The sequence below is a fragment of the Melanerpes formicivorus genome, unplaced genomic scaffold (genome assembly GCF_026170545.1).
Source record: "Melanerpes formicivorus ecotype bairdi unplaced genomic scaffold, bMelFor1.0.p_v2 SCAF_6, whole genome shotgun sequence".
Lineage (NCBI taxonomy): Eukaryota > Metazoa > Chordata > Aves > Piciformes > Picidae > Melanerpes > Melanerpes formicivorus.
The window spans coordinates 26,892,653-26,910,270 of record NW_027142358.1 but is presented as its reverse complement, the minus strand read 5'-3'; the positions used below and the strand labels follow the sequence as shown (position 1 = coordinate 26,910,270).

The 17,618-nt window shown below is 40.8% G+C and overlaps 1 protein-coding gene across 3 annotated transcripts in view; it reads right to left on the bottom strand.

The window, feature by feature from the left end:
• DOCK1 (dedicator of cytokinesis 1) overlaps positions 1 to 17,618 on the bottom strand; it is a 383,983-nt gene that overhangs the window by 289,883 nt on the left and 76,482 nt on the right. For all 3 annotated transcript variants that reach the window (XM_068140207.1, XM_068140209.1, XM_068140208.1), the window contains exons 20-23: positions 16,438 to 16,527; positions 15,196 to 15,296; positions 13,244 to 13,378; positions 9,101 to 9,209 (exon numbers count right to left, since the gene is read on the bottom strand). In XM_068140207.1, the coding sequence (XP_067996308.1) occupies positions 9,101 to 9,209; positions 13,244 to 13,378; positions 15,196 to 15,296; positions 16,438 to 16,527 (435 nt within the window). The remainder of the gene's footprint in view (positions 1 to 9,100; positions 9,210 to 13,243; positions 13,379 to 15,195; positions 15,297 to 16,437; positions 16,528 to 17,618) is intronic.

Here is a 17,618-nt window from a genome sequence, read left to right as displayed (position 1 = left end):
CTGGAGTACTGCATCCAGTTCTGGAGCCCCTATTACAAGAAGGATCTGGAGATGCTGGAAGGTGTCCAGAGAAGGGCCACGAGGATGATCAGAGGGCTGGAGCACCTCTCCTACAAAGACAGACTGAAGGACTTGAGGCTATTCTGTCTGGAGAAGAGAAGGCTCTGGGAAGACCTTATTGTGGCCTTCCAGTATCTTAAGGAGGCCTACAAGAAAGCTGGAAAGGGACTTTTTAGGGTGTCAGGTAGTGATAGAACTAGGGGGAATGGAAGAAAAATACAAATAGGTAGATTCAGATTGGATATTAGGAAAAAGTTCTTCACCATGAGAGTGGCAAGATGCTGGAACCGGCCGCCCAGGGACGTGGTGGAGGCCCCATCCATGGTGGTTTTTAAGGCCAGGCTGGATGAGGCTCTGGGCAACCTGATCTAGTGTGAGGTGTCCCTGCCCATGGCAGGGGGGTTGGAACTAGATGATCCTTAACATCCCTTCCAACCCTAACAATTCTATGATTCTATATTCAGAAGCACGTTTAAGAAGCATTTAAGTACAAATACAGCATATTTCTTATGCCATTTGGGGAAGTATCTTAAATATGTTGTCTCAAGGCCAGAAAGTCATGCTGCACTGCTTGTAGCCATCTCCAATACTTCATCACATCTGGTAGCTGTTAGTACATCTGAAGGCTTGAAGAAGAAAAGTTACACTCTCTTAAAACAAAAGATTTTCTTTTCCCACACTTGAGGTAATCCCTCAATATCGTAACACAAAACTACACTAAATAAGAACTAAAACTGTGGCACTGTATTGAGTGGTAAAAGGATGCTTTAGTGCAATAGAGGACAAATTGTCTGCACAAACAGTTCTTGGCCATTTGAAAGCACAGAATAAGGCAGGACAGCTTTGCTAAGGAGCTTAAAGTCACTTCTGGTATAATTTTGGATAACAAACAATGGAAGTTTTATTATTTTACTACATAGCTGAGCATATTGAGCAATCTCTTTATTAATACAAACCAGAAATTACTACTGTGAAAATAACAGAGGTCACTGGTAAATGAAAACAAAGCAGCACAGGGCAGAGCAAAGCCATGCTGAAACAAAAGTAGTCGCATTTTTATCCCATTCCTGGGTTTATACTAACGAGGAATGTCAAGTTTCTCTGCAGTAGCTGTTTAAGAGAACAGCAATACTAATTTAAGGTTGTCATTAAATTGACTGAGCAATGTTTCATACTAAATGTATTCTGAAGAGTATACTACAGACTGTCTGGGATTTGAGTTCTTTTGTACTCACTAGAAGCAGAAAGTATTTAAATATGTCATTTTCTGAAGTCACTCATTTCAGACAACACACCTAGACTCCCAAGTAGTGTATTCCTATGAATTATTTTCTTTGACAAAGCTATATATTTGTTTTATCTGACTCAATCGGCACATGATGTTAGTGATTAAGTTTTCATCGTGTGTCACTCAACATAAAGCACACACCTTCTACACTAGTACTGTCCTGGATGTGATTCTATTAAACACAGCAACACAGGCAAATTACATCCAGCCAGCAGCTGGATAAAACCACTTCCAGGAACATCTCCACACTGTTTTTAACTGACCCAGTTCACAGCAGTCTTTTGTTCCAAATCACAACTAAAACAGCGCCACTGGCACAAAATTGAGTGCAAAATAGCACAAAGCATGATCACAACTAAACTGGATCTCCTAGAGATTATTGTGTCTGTTGGCAGTTTAACTACACATCTGAGGCCACATCTGCAGTATTGGGTCCAAATCTGGGCTTTCCAGTTCAAGAGGGACAGGGAATTATAAGAAAGAGTGGAGAATAGGCTACAAGTATGAGGGAACTAGACCATCTCTGTCAGGGGGAAAGGCTGAGAGACTCTGGGGGCCTTTAGCCTGGAGAAGTGAAGACTGAAAAGTGATCTTAATGCTGATCAACAGCTAAAAGGTAGGGGGCAAAAAGATGGGGCCAGACTCTCTTCTATAGCGCCCAATGACAAGACGACTGGCAATGGGAACAAACCAGAACACAAGAGGTTCCATTTGAACATGAGGGAAAACTTTTTCGCTGTGAGGGTGCCAAAGCCCCAGAGCAGGCTGCCCAGAGAGGCTGTAAAGTCTCCCTTCTCTGGAGAGATTCCAAACCTGCCTGGACATTGTGATTCTGGGGAACCAGTTGTGGGTGACCCTGCTTTAGCAGTGAGGTTGCACTAGATCATCTCCAGAAGTCCCTTCTAACCCCCACCACGCAAGGATTCTATGATTTTCCCATACAGACTCCAAGAGCCGCAGAAATCCCAGTCCACAGTTGAATTTTATTAGTCAACTAATTCTAAATGGTGGTTATTAAGTATTTAACCTGTTGAAAAAGCCCTGCAGTGTCTTTTATTTGCTTCCTAGTTACCTCAGCAGCTTGTAACGTAGCTCCCTGTCGTCATTTAAATACTTTTCCGCGGCTTTAGCAATAAATTCTTTAATATTGGAGTAGGACAAATTATGGTATGGCTACTGAGAAATATGCATCATGTGTTACAAGTGACAAGGATTATTAAAAAACCACAGACACAAGAGAATTTGCATTAGTGAACTGTTATCTTCCAGCCTGGCTCTCTGCGGTCACATTACAGGATCATTTTATACACACGCCTACTTTATCAAGATCATTTAAAGCACAGAGAACAAGCTCTGCTACCAGCCTTGTCTTTTCCCAGTCATCCTGAACAGCGGCACAAAGTCACGCAGGGCGGCAAGCGTGAGAGCAAACTGCAAGAACCCCGCTGAGAAGAGTTCAGCTCCCTCACACAAACACAGCCCAAATCAGACAGTCCTCATCAATTCCATGCAGCTGCTCAACTGCCCTTGTTTCAAAGAGATGCAGGAATAAATTACCAGGGAACATTTGCATTTTTATCTAAACTTGAAACATCACTCTAGGCTTCAGCTGAGCTCATGCTTCAACAGGAGAAAGGGAGAAGAAAAAAAATGGTTAAGGAAATAATTATCATGCACCAATTAGCAGAAAATAAGAAGAAAACCAGGGAAGCTGACTGCACTTGCAACCATTAAAAATACATGCACACAGCGAATGCTGCACACCATATTTCATCAAGTCATTCTCAAATTCAAACTGATAATTGAAAAACAAAGTTTAATCTCATCTCTCTAGCTCTCAAACTAATATTACAGCTCACCACTCTGCGAGAAAGATCTGTTAGTAAGAGGATGGCCAAAACGTTTATCAGCTCAAATCACTGTTTGAATTTCCCTCTCCAGTTTGGACGCCTTAACAATAGCAAGCGTAAAAGGTGGGCTCTGATTGTCTCTGCTGCAGTTAACACCAATTCTCACACACACACACACGCCCCCACACACATGACTGTATTTAACTGAAACAGAAGAACAAACTCTGTGTTATTTTGAACATTAATTTATACCATACCAGCTACTCCATTTCAAACCTATGGAAATGACTATTGCTGCCCTTTACTGCTTAAGATTTCATTCATTTATTACATAGAATAAACCAGCTTGGAAGAGACCTTCAAGATCATCGCCTCCAACCCATCAACCAATCCAACCCACCTAAACAACTAACCCATGGCACCAAGCACCCCATCAAGTCTCCTCCTTATTCATGGAGTTTATTCATTCTTGCAGCTTAATGTATTGACTGCATCATCTAATCCTCAAATGGTATTGCGAGAATATGTAGACTTTTACCTATTTATTGTAAAAATATGTAGCTGAAGCACTAGAACTCAAACCTAAAATAACCTTTTAATGGTTTTAATTGTTATGTTACAATACCAAAAGCACACAAAAAGACATAGGTCTTACACTGAAAAAACACCACCTTTTTTTTCATAGATATAGAGAGTCAGGCACAGAAATACACATCCTAAGGATGAGGTAACCAGTTCTTCAGCTACCAAGTGACCATCAACTGCACCAGCACAGCAGGCAACAAACCAAAGCCAGCAATGGGGCTACCTCCAGAGCCCCTTCCTCAAACCAAGACCACAGCGAGAACCGACAGAGACATGCTTTTCCCTAAACTCCAGGTTAAGACAAGGCTTCCTGGAAAAACCTGTGCCCTTCCCAGCTACAAGACTATGACTCAAAGCTTCTTCAGTAAGGCAAAGCTTGGTTTAGGCAGAGCAGAGGACTTGGTAGATGGGTTTTTTGTTAGCTTGGGTTTTTTTTTTTTCCCCTTCCTTTCAAGAGCTGAGAACAATTGAATCAATGCTGCATACAATTGTAAATCCTGCCAGCTGCAAGTAAGGTAAAGTGCCATTTTTAACATGTCCTCCACAGAAAATACTCTTCATTTTGTTTCCTTAAAGGCTGGAACTGAATCAGGTTTGCAAAGCAGACACATACACAAATTCTCCCTTATCCTACGAAATTATGAATACCCATAATACTAAAAGAGGTACAAATTCAGCTTCTTCGTGCTCTACCACTTTGGATCCTTGTACATTTCACAGTTTTCTTTTGAGGAAACTTCATTTTGCAGATGTACCCAAAACCTTAAAAAACTAAAAAAAAAACCACAGGGCAATTTAAATGCAAAATATTAAGTAAGTGAAGACCTGAAACAGAGTCAGAAACAGATCATCAGCTTCCCCAAGGACATAAATATTTGACTAGATAAAGAGTAATTGTTGCAAAGAACATAAGGCTGCAGTCATTCATTTTCCCCTGCACAGTCAGCTTGAAGGCAACCTTCAAGAAAAGCAAAAAAAAAAAAAAAAGTATTGAGCATAACCAGCCCCATGAGGAAAGTTGTGAACATTTCAGAACAACTATCCAGTGGCAGTTCTGCCTCATGTTGATACGCTATTGTGACCGTTTGAGGCTGTCCCCTTAAGAAAGGGAATATTGTGGTCGGATGTTTGTAAACGAAAGACAGATCTAAACTAATTTCATTGGTAGAGTGGGAGGAAGCACCTTCTGAACTGGGAGTGCAGCAGAATATCCTGGGCATTCCTGCACTTTTCTGCTCAGTCTGTCTTCCCCTTCCTTCGGTGGCTTGCAGCTCACAGCGTTCTGGGCTTTCAGCCAGGCTTGACCTTGAAACTGATAAACTGCAAGGCTTGTATTAACTGCTTTCCAATTAACACATAACTGCTTTTAACTTTTTTCCTCTTTTCTCTCTTTCTAACCCTCTCTGGGGAAAGGGGGAGAGAAGGGGGAGCAGAGGTGGGGAACCCCCTCAGCAGAGGGGGGCACTCTCATTTCTGTGCTACTTTGTATACTTCTGTATATATTGTAAATACTGTAAATTCTGTATATATTTCCCTGCATTTCCCTAAACTGCTTTGTAAATATACAGCACCCATTGCTTTGGTAATTCAACTGTGAGTTTTTTTTCCCTTCACTTTCCGGGGGGAGGAGAAGGCCCGGCCTTTCCCTTCCAACCCTATGACAACTATCAAGACAGATTACAATTTTATCAAGGGGGAATAGAAATATTCAAATGTGTGAATTAAGGATCTGTCTCTGTGAAGCACCTTAATTTCCAGTGTCAGTCTTCTCTACTTATCTCCCCAAACAGACTTATTTTGTATACACTTATTTAGTTTCCCCAGTATACACTAAAAACAGGGTTTTTAAAAAGTCTGAAATACATTGGAAAGTTTAGAAGGCCAGAAAAGATCAGATCTAGCTGTAGCAGTTAACTGCACAACTTAGCAACTCATCTGCTTATCTGCATCAGTTTTGTAGAGAACTTCAGAGTATTCAACAGCTAAAGGAACACTGTGCAGCCCTGCATAGTCTCCCAAAGGAGATGCCATCTACAGTGGCTGTAGTCCACTCCCAGCAATCTTCAAAGGCTGCATTTCCATCCATCCTTTCAGAACTTCCAAGGACTTCTGGTCTGTATACGTACACAGCCTCTCTCTGGGCCTGCTGACATTGCCTGCCTCCACAGCCCCTACTGACAGCAAGCCTCAGAAATGAAAATTTTCTCTTTTAGTGGTTTCAAATTTCTCTCTTACTGATGTCAGTTTACACTTTACTTGTTGTGCTGTGGGATTTGGTGCAGTAGAGTTTTACAGACTGTTCACCCACCAGGAAGGTGCACCATTCCCAAGCTTGGTCCTCCAAACCTCTGTAACTCTTGTCTGAGGTACAGAGACCAGACCAGCACCTGGCATGCAAGATTCGGATGTAACAAGACCAACAAAGTGGCAGCCCTGCCTTGTTCTCATTAACCCTCTGGCTGATATCCAACACCTCATTGTTTCTTCACCAGCTGCTACTCATGGAAGGGATGACCCCAAAATCTGTCAGTTATGAACCCAAGGTAACTTCCCCATGCTGCAGCTCTTCAAGTACAGCATCAAATAGTTATTAATTTACTCTTGCTGAGATCATAGAATCACACTGGTTTGGGCTGGAAGGAAACGTTCAAGGTCATCTAGCCTAATCCCCCTGCAGTCAATAGGTATATTTGCAACTAGAGCAGGTTGCTATGAGTCCCAAACAACCTGCTCTAGACTATGCTAGGGTTAGTGCACCTACCACTTCCTCTGGGCAATCTGGGCCAGTGTCTCACCACTGTCATTGCAAAAAAAGAAACAAAAAGTAGTTCTTCCTCTCTCTAGTCTAGGTCTCCCTCTTTCAGTTTAAATCCATTATCCCTTGTCCTGTCACAACAGGTCCTTCTAAAAAGTCTGTCCCCATCTTTCTTACAGACTCCTCTAAGTACTGAAAGGCCACACTGAAGATGTGCTGCCGCATATTTACCTACTTAGTAGCTCACACTTTAACCCCCTCATTTTTTGAGGTCCTTCTAGCATTCCTTATTACTACCAATGTACTTAACTACCAACTCCAGATCACTGAAAAACAGTGTCCACCTTACATGGTTACTGCCATCCTCCCATGTCTCAAATAGCTTTCTGAGGAAAGATTCACAGAAGCCATACTTTCTCTCTCTGAAAAAAAAAAACATCTACATTCCATAATTTTATTCTCTGTAAGAGAGAATAAACCACATTTCTAGTGACTGGAAAAGCTGCAGTGCATCAGTGAATATTTGAACATAATAAAAGCAATCTGACAAGCTGTAGAAAGCCAATACTAACAATTATGTGTTCTAAGAGCTAGGTAATTAGAGTCCAAAGGAGACAAAAATCAATGAATAATGAATGATATGTTGTCAAGGCTTCTGAAAGGCATCCACAAGCACACTTCTCTGACAACTCCACACTGGCACATCTGCCAACACTTCATCTACCATAATACCCCATCGTTTTGGTTGGAAAAAAACTGTAGAATTATCAGGTCCTACCACTCTCTAACCCTGCCAAGGCTGGTGCTAAACCATGTCCCTCAGCACCACATCTCTGCAGCTTTTAAACTCTCCCTGGGACAGGGATTCAACTGTCTCCCTGGGGAACCTCTTCCAAAGGTTAAAAACCTTTTCAGTGAAGAATTTTCCTCTCATGTCCAAGCTGAACCTCCCCTGGTGCAACCTCAGGCAAATTTCCTCTTGTCTTATGACTTATTACTAGGGAGAAGAGACCAACTCTCACCTTGCTCCATCCACCTTTAGGAGAGCTGTAGAGAATGAGAAGGTCTACTCTTGAGCCTCCTTTTCTCCAACTTAAACAGCCTCAGTTTCCTCATCCATTCCTCACAAGAACTGTTCTCCAGACCCTTCACCAGCTTCACTGCCCTTGTCAAAGTAGATGTGCTCAGCAAATTTGCAAAGATTTGACTGTGAAACACAGACCAGGACAGACGTTGGTGCAGCAGGATCTCTCAAGGCTTTACTATAAAGTTTCTTTTCCTGCATTTCAAGCTGACACATTTGTTTTTGCAAGTATTTATTATTTTTGCCAAGGCATGAACTGTTAAACAAAAAAACACCAACCAAACAAAAAACCCAACAAAAACACATATTCATCTGCCCTCCTGAAGCAGGCCTCAAACAAGTCTCAGACAAATCTTACACTCAATCTTTGTAATCTAAAAGCATCCTATTTGTGAAGTACCAGATAGCACAGCTGAAACTTACCCATTTCCACTCAGGAAAGATGCTTTGTCAATGAAATGAAAACACAGCTTCCTTGAGGCATGTCATATCCCATCCCTAGTTTATCATCACATGGTACAGACTCAGTCTCTCCACCCAAAATATTCAAACTCAGCAGCTTTATCCCCACTACCTACATGTGCTGCGTGATCAGCGTGGTATTGATAACCTAAAACCTGCCTCACTTAGTGACAAAGGACCAGTGCCAGCTGCCTCCAAGAGGAATGTCTTGCACTGGCACAGTGCTTTCACATTGTCTTGGCCTCCCAGTTGCTCTAAAAATTTCCTCTTAGTACACAACCACCACACATCTGAGCCAGAAGACTTCTACTGTCCAACTGTCCCAAAATTCAACCCTAATTCTCATCCCCTTTTTGATAATTTTTTCAGTTGAAAGAGTTTCATCCTTTCATAAATCTATTTGGAACCACATTGACAACTTCAAGCTGTAGCTTATCAAACACATCTATATGACAGTCTGTATTTTTGCACAGTGGAAGAGATTCTCCAAAAGAACACAAGTCCAGTGCTGGCACAACGACCTCAGACTACCCCAGGTACACAAATCTACCATCCCCATAGTTCAATGTTTCTGCTCAGGCTAGAGACCATATTCCCAATTCCATGAGCCAAACAGCACTACCATTTTAAATGGATAAGAGAGGAGTGTGGGGTGGAGCTTACACTCTGACTCACCATTAGTTTCCCATTAAAAATGTGTACTGGGGCTTAAGATAATACATTGAAGTTCTCTGTAAAAAATTAGGTACATGTACAAATAATATACTTAGAAATATTTATAATGTAGGTACAGATAATATATGTATTATAAATAGTATCTTTGTAATATTCTTATGACCTCATTAAATCAAAGCACGTTCTTTATACAGTCACAAACCCTCCACTAGACGCACTGAGTATCAGCCACGTGTGAGGTAAAAATATGCTTCTAGGGACAAACATAAGCATATACTTCATCAGCTAATTGGTTTGGGATGCAAATGCCAAGCCAAGATGGAGACCTGTAAAGCACATACCTTCACTATGACAGTTTGATCAGAGTTGCTGCTCATCATCTCATTGATGGATTTAAAGAGCTGCAGCAGAGACTCCCTGAAGTCTGCTTCTCCTTTGTTTTCATAAAGTCTGAAAAGTAATTAGCTTTCATAAGCATGATCCAACTAAAATGAAAATACATTTTAAAGAAAAAACCCTTCAAGTAACAGATAATTTGGTGCATTACTCTTCTCAGTTTTTTTTCCCCCCCAAAGCTCAATATTTTATGCAAGTTGCTTCACTGAACCAAAAGTTTTCTTTCACACACACACCAAAAATAAAAAGAAGGCAAACCAAAAACAACCCCAACCCACACCAACAGAAAAATAGAGACAAGACAGACTGACCAGGTTGGGCCAGCAGGAACAACAGACTTTTCTTTTTAAAGCTTCCTATGTACCATGCCACAGTCAGTATTGTTGTTTACGCCTTCAAGTCACGGTGAATCCCTCAGCAGTGACCCAATTCCACATGCCCACGCAAGCAGTGGGATAGAGTCTCTTCACTCTGCACAAGAGCTAGCAGATGTCTGGGAGGACCGATGCCAAGTAGCTTTCTGATGAGGAAGCCAGAAAACATCCAGACAACTTGCCAGCAATCATTAAAATCTACCAGTGGCCCAAGGTGAGTGACCTTAAACTCCATGAAAGAAAGGAAACAAAACAAAAAAACCCTACCAATCCACTCTATTTTTTTTTTTCCTCCTTTTTCCATGGGAAGGTTGTGCTAAAGTTAAAATGCATTTCCACTCTAATTTCTGGCTCACTGACACTAAACTAGTTAAGGCTCCATTTCCCATACAGTCAATACAGCTGCCACAGAAGGAGGACTAATCCACAGCTGAAGTTCTCAGGGCAGATCCCCGTGCCTTTGGGCAGAATTAGTCAGAGCTGCTCTGCCCACAGGGACCCTTCCTCTCTCTCTCTCTGCCAGATGCTTTCAAGGGGATAAAAACTGCCCTGAGATGCCTGAACAACTCCAAAGGCAAAAAATATACAGCCAAGCTGAACAACTTGGTTGAGCAGTTCCTACAGCACAGGAATGAAGCGTTCCTGAAAGTCTCCCAAATATTTCAAAAGCAAAAGATCCCCGTTTCAGGTGTAGGACAAGATAATTCTCACTAGGAATTGGAAAGGGAGAAGAGAAGACCACTAGTTCCAGGTAAATCCTTCAAAAAAAAAAAAGTTAGTTTCACCCTCTTTAGCTATGTATAACTTACCCACATAAAGACTGTTGCAAATACACTTTTTGAACCTCAGCTATACAGAGTTAGGATGGACCAAAGAAAAAAAAAAAAGAATCAGTGCTTAAAATAAGCCCAGGAGCACCTGACATCCAGGTCAAACCTGAGCAGGGGTCAGGTGAGACCAGCTAAAGCCCCAGGCTTTCTCGGTTACCTTTGATTGCCTCCAAGAGCCTCATCCAATAGCAATTAGGCTTCTGAAGCCCACCTTGATTCCCTTAGCTCTGTCCCTGAGGTCACCTAAACCATCTGAACCAAGACCCATTAGATGAGCTCCTAGCAAAAGTTAAAAACACCTTTTTTTTTTTTTCCCCTCCATTTTCTTCTGGATTTGAATTCAGTAAGGTGGTCTTTGAATGTGCTCTGCAGCTGAGAAAGAAAATTGCTGGGTGTGGTGCTCTATGGGCAGTCCCAGCATGGTTTCTTGATGTTTGAAGATACAATGGACAACCTATTACAGAAAGAAAGCAGCTTATCTCGAGATAAGCCTAGAGCTCAGAATGTTTGTGCTGTTTTACACTGAAACTAATGTGTATCATTTTTAATGCTGTGTTCAGAAGGCTTTGGGAGCTGCAGATATTAAAAAAAAAAATATATTTAACCAGTACACAGGGGAAATGAATGCTACAGGAAAAAAAATTAAATTGTATTATTCTGCTGTGCAAATTTCTATTCCCCTTTTAGGCTAAAACTGGGGGTTATACAGGACAAATTACCTGTTAACTCCCAACTTCAATAATGGATTTCAGTGTCCCCCTGAACAGATTAGAGAGGTGAAACTAATACCGATACAAGAAGTAACTAAACTTGACAGTCCAATAAATCAAACTGCTCCAGACAAAAAGCTTTGTGTTTCAAAAAGGAAACTGTAATAAAAATAAACAAGTTACTGGCAAATGCATTCCTGCTGACAGGTATTAACATGTATTTATTTAATACACCTTATAATGCAACAGAAACGCTGCAGCTATGAGGAAACCAAGCTGACCCTTCTAGAGCTGCCTTCAAAATTTAAGGTCATTGTAGATGCAACATAAGCACTGGGATCATTACTGAGGAAGCCAAATAAAAAACATTTCCAAAGTTCATTTGTAATGTTTTGCCATTATAATCCTTAATATATACTCAAATAGATTTGCCACCAGGCTCTAACCAGATCAGCTAGGCTTCTACTCATTTATCCAGGACTGAAGCTTGCCTGCAATCACATTACTAAAAGGCTCCATATATTCAGTTAACCACCATATTAACTAAAGTTAAATATAAGTAGTATTTTTTTAATAGAAGACTCTGCTTGCTCCTTGCAATTTCTCAGCAAACCACCAACGATTATTTCGGAACGCCGCTGCACTTCTGCTTTATAATCGCCTCAAATCACATACCTCAGGCAGGATTTAAGTCTTACAGCAGAACAAATCATGGTGTCATTCAACATTCAGCAGCTTTGCTGATTAATCCCTTGTCATTGAGAGCTGGGTCTTCCCAACACTAAAGAACTGTGAATTTGTGCTTAGCACGGGGAATCCAACAGCCAATACTAGAGGGTCATATTGTCTGTAAATCTCATTTGATCTGTAGCAAGGCATAATCATTTTTTTTCTTCCTGTTTTAAAGTGATTTGTGGGACCTGCAACTGTATAAGTGACATTCAATATTTTATGAATCTCACAGCAGGACTCCTACAGAAATAAATTACAATCTCTAAATTAGAGAAAGGTTGGTGGAGTTGGTAACTTCAGAGCTCTACATAAATCCCTTGTAATAAGGTTGTTACCATTGCTAACAAGTAGTAAAAGGACTGAATCTAAGTGAGGATGAATACATCCGCTTGGTTTATAGCTTTTTTAATATTTCATGGATAAGACACAGCACTGACTTCCAAAAATTAAAGTAATCATTTATGCTTGACTTGATAGATGGGTGTCCACTGCAGACAGCCTGTCAGTCTCTGCAGTTCACCGTGCAGGAGGTCGAGTAGGCATCTGCCACGCAGGCACAGAAAGAGCTTTTATAGAAACTCCTATCAAAAAGATCTTGAGATGATGTCTGTAGCTTCTTTCTTTCCACTTTACTGTTTCACTCACTGAAGCCTACTGAGACTGCAGGACCCTAGAAATGGCAACCAGCCAACCACTAACAGTTTGTCTGTTCAGAGGTGGGGGCTCTGGGGAGCTCTGAGCTGCTGGGAGTTTTAACTCCAAGAACAGTTGTTCCAGGCAGTGCGTCAAAAACGTGCACCTCAATCCTCTTCCTCCTTGCTGTCCATCTATTCTGACTCTTCACTCTCCATGTCTACTTTACAAATCAAACTTTCCGCAAACCACAGCTTCACCTGTGGTTTCATGAGCTGTGGTTTCAGCTCTTCTCCAGCTTGAGCCCTGCAAGCACCACAAAAGGACAAACACCACATTTCCCATCCAGAAGCAGCTGTCCCTTTGGCTTTGCTGCAGAATTTTCAGTACTTTAATCTGCCCAGGCTTTTGCAGCCAGCAGAGGAAAGCAAGGCCTGACTGAGGACAGGACAGTGTAGGCTACTCAATATCTTTTAGTCATGGTACCAGCCAGCTAGCAACAAAAACTCTCCCAAAGAGCAGCAAGCTCGATTTGTTCAGAGACCTAAACTACAGACAGCTTCAACACACCATGATTTACGAGTACAACACTATTCAAGATGCACATCTCTGTAAAGGACATTTTGATTGCCTCTAGCGAACAGAGGGTCAGTTAGAAAAACAATTTCCTAGCAAATTAAGTTCTAACAAGTCAAGATATTTCTTAAACAGTGCAATATTGAGCAACTTTAAGAGGGTGTCAGAATTTTGACACTTTTTGAACAACACTGGCAATAGGAATTACAGGTTTCAGTATTTACATTACTTACTGATTGAAGAGGATCCTGGACCGGACTATGAATTTGAAGATGTACTCCAAAGCTTTCATAGCTTTAAAGAGTTGATCAGTGATACCACATTTCTCAGCATTATCCACATATGTTTTTAAAACTTTAGTCAGTTTTCTGTGTAAATACAAAAACAATATACAGGTGACAAGTATGCTCACAAAGAATCTCAACTTTTAAAAGTTTAAGGAAAAATCACGTGCCTAACCAGCACCCACCAAGTTGCAAAGTTAATTAAGCAACTAATAAATCCATTACATTCTTATTTTTGCTGGCAAGGAGCTGCAACCTGTGATTGAGAAATTAAAATACAGACTAACTCCATTCAACACATAAATAAGTTTTGGTAGGACTTCTTTTCTGTTGGATACTTAGGGATATTCAGATTCAGGCTATCATAAAGATACAAGTAATAAATATAATTAAATTTAAAAAACATTGTTAGAATTAAAAAACAAAATAGAATTTGCTTCATTAAATGAAGCTTCCCCTTTAGCCCCAAAATATCCAGGAAATTAATGTAGAATTTGTGAAGTATTTCTCAAAAGAGTATAACACACCAGCTGGAAATTCCCTTATTCCACATTCTGAAGTCTATCAAACTTGAAAGTGAAATGTTTTGAAAGATAATATCATTTCCAACTACCTCCCTTCCAATGAATATAAATCACAATTTCAATGCAACTACAAGCAATTCCATTTTCAATCATCCTAGCTGCACTGCATGCTTCCAACATTCGCGCTGTACATAAATAAGCACAACATTATGTACCGCTAACAAAAACTAACACTGAGCAAACAGACATCTTGATATACAGGCACTTATTTGGAGTAAATAGCCTAAGAATTTGAAGTAATCACTTAGATACTGTCAATAGACCTCCCTCTACTAAAAAAAACCACTCATGCAAGGTGGGGAGAGTGCAGGGATCTGCCATATCCATGGGTGTAAGTCAAACCAGATTTCACCTTCTCAGGTTTAAACTTCCTTCTGCCTCCCAGCATTTAAGGAAGGGAGGGATGCTTTCCATGCCTACCAGGACCTTCAGCTCTGTTGGAAACATTCCAGGTCAGGTTGTTTGGGGCTGTGAGCAACCTGTTCTACTTGCAGATGTCCCGGCTGACGGCAGAAAGGGTTGGACCAGATGACCTTTAAAGGTCCCTTCAAACCAAAACCACTCTAAGATTTCAATAAATCTAAATGCTAGAGGATGCTTCATCCTTTACCCATTTCACATGGAAGTTGCAACAGTGGCTGTAGCTCTAACTCATCATTATTTTAAATCAAGGCTTCTGAAATATTTTCTGGTCACATAATGGAGACTGAAAAACAAAAATGCACAGCAGGCTTCCTAGTTTGAATTTGTTTTCCTCCCAGCACTGCAAAGATACCCATTATATATTTATTTTTCCAACACTAATAGTCCAAAGCAGCAGCAAAGTTCCCAACTGCTCTAGAAATATTTAAGAGTACAAATTACAGACCATTATTTTGTCCTTCACTGCCTTCTCCCTAATGTGATGGTAATGAAGATAATAAAGGGCAGACGGTCAGCTCCATGTACCAAACATATTTGAAGCATCTTACATGGACATGATTTCTTTCTCAAGTATGACAGAATTGCTTATGAATACCTTCATGATAAAACAATTCTTGAAATAGTCAAATCACCTCCTCCTTCAATACAACAAAATCAAGACTTTCTCCTCACAAACAAGCAAATGTTTTACTGACATTATTTCAATCTAGGAAAACATGCAATCTTCAGTCTCCTTCACTCCCACTGTCCCAACATCTACGGAAGAATTCATAATTAACCTGAAAAATGTTGTCTGGATACACTGTATAAGCCACAAGAGAGGAAAAAAACCTAACAAACCCAAGACAAAACACACACACCCCCCACCAAACAACCCAACACCATAAAACTTACGTGTAGGCCAACGTAGCACTGAAATGCTTCTTGATGTATGTTTCCAAGACAGGATTAAAATGTTGAAATTTTCTATCAGCAATCAGTCCAATGATAAACACCTGGAAAAAAAAACCCCACACTCAGGTTTTATTTTCAGATAAATAACACTAATAACATTAAACACAGATTTCTTGTGATTGTCCCCTCAACATATTAATATTCTCCTTTGTTGTATTTTCTGTTGCAAGCAAAAACTTTGTTTCTGTCCTGAAGTCTGCTGTCAATCTACTATAATGATTTGGCTTGATGACTTTCATCTTTTCTGGAATGATGGCATCACGTAATCTAATCCCCTTTTGATAAAATTCAACTGGACCTTTAAATATCATGAAAAACTTCCATGCATTTTTAAGTAAAACATAGTAACCAATAAGATGTTGTTTTACTATTGATCTTCATTCTAGCATTTAAACCATGTTTATTTATTATTTCAGTATAGAACCACAGAAGACTTTAGGCTGGAAAGAACCTTCAAGATCAAGTCCAGCCATTAATCCAGAACTATAAAGTCCACTACTAAGCCATACCACTCAGCACCACATGTACACAGCTTTTATAACCCTCCAGGGATGGGGACTCCACTGCTTCCCTAAGCAGCCTAGAACAGGGCCTGACAAGCTTAGAATAGAATAGACCAGACCAGACCTTCAAGATCATTGAGTCTAACCTATCATCCAACAACACTCAACCAACTAAGCCATGCAACCAAGCACCCTGTCAAGTCTCCTCCTGAACACCTCCAGCGATGGTGACTCCACCACCTCCCCAGGCAGCCCATTCCAATGGGCAATCACTCTCTGTGTGTAAAACTTCCTCCTGACTTCCAGCCTGAACCTCCCCTGGCGCAGCCTGAGACTGTGTCCTCTTGTTCTGGTACTGGCTGCCTGGGAGAAGAGACCAACCTCTGCCTGTCTACAGCCCCCCCTTCAGGTAGTTGTAGACAGCAATAAGGTCACCCCTGAGTCTCCTCTTCTCCAGGCTAAGCAACTCCAAGTAACTGTTTCTAATGCCCAACCCAAACCTTCCCTGGGAGAACTTCAGGCTGTTTTTTCTTGTCCCATCATTTGTTACTTGGGAGAGGAGACCAACCCCCACCTGGCTCCAACATCCTTAAAGGTAGTTACAGTGAGCAAGGTGCACCCTCAGCCTCCTTTTCCTCCAGAAAAAAACACATTTATTCCATCCACAATGCAAACTTACCAGAGCATCAAACACTAAGGTGTCAAATGTCTCACTCTCCGAGTTCTCCATCATTATGTTAAAAAGTGCATCCAATGTATCTTGAAGAAACTACAAATAAATACAGAAATATTCACATTTTTACAGGGGGGAAAAAAAATAAAGAAGAATTAAAAAAGGAGATCACAGGTTTCTACAGGCTTTATTGCTTTCATTTCTATATTTTACAAAGTAAAGACATTTTAAAAGTTAGCCAAAAGAGGGAAAACCATTCTTTTTTTTCAGCAAATTGGTTTAGTACAATTGATTAACTCTGCATCACTCAAATCAGGAACAAGTCAGAAAACACACTTGATACTCCTGAACAAGGAGTTTAATCTGCTGTAGCGTATGAACAGAAATGGTTCAAAACTCAGTTTCAGCAGTCACCAGGATCATGCAGGTTCTGATAACTTGACATTTCAGAGCACAAAGCAGACAAGCAACTGGGTCTCATGCCAAATAAACCAAGTCACCCTCAGTGGAGTTTGAAGCTGGGCGATGAGAAGTGCACAGCATATTGTTTTTCATGACTGCAGAAACTCAGATCCACAATTTTACATGCAGGCATGGGAAAGAGAGCACACAACCTCCTGCCCCTGTCCAAAACCTACATGCCTCTACCACTGTAACAGAGAAAGGGTCTTCACTAGCCAGTTGGCTGGACACCCTGATCTGCACAACATGAAAGTAAAGAACAGATTAGTGTCAGGGGATTCAAATCAGGCAGAGGAATAAAAGCTGTTTTACAGACTTATAATTACAATGTTTCTTCCCAGTGACAAGTAATCCATGCATGGCCCAGAGATACTCATTAACACACACTGTTTTATAGGCATAGAATTGGGTGCCAGAGCAGTTTCTTCCAAGAGATGACCCAAAACAACGTGGGCTCCTTCACAGCAGAGTGAGGATGGATCACGGCCTCAGTTAGTATTTGTTTTGGTTGAGACAAAAGGGGTTTCAACATGGATTATTTCAGCATGTCTGTCTCAAATGAAGCAAAAATGTTTGTTGGTTGGTTTGGGGTTTTGTTTAAGGGTTTTTTTGAATGTTTTTACTGGTTGTTGTTGGGGGTGGAGAAGAACATCTGAACAAAACACAAAGATGGGGCACTCAGGGACACTGTTTAGTGATGCATTTGAAAGTGGTGGGTTTACAGC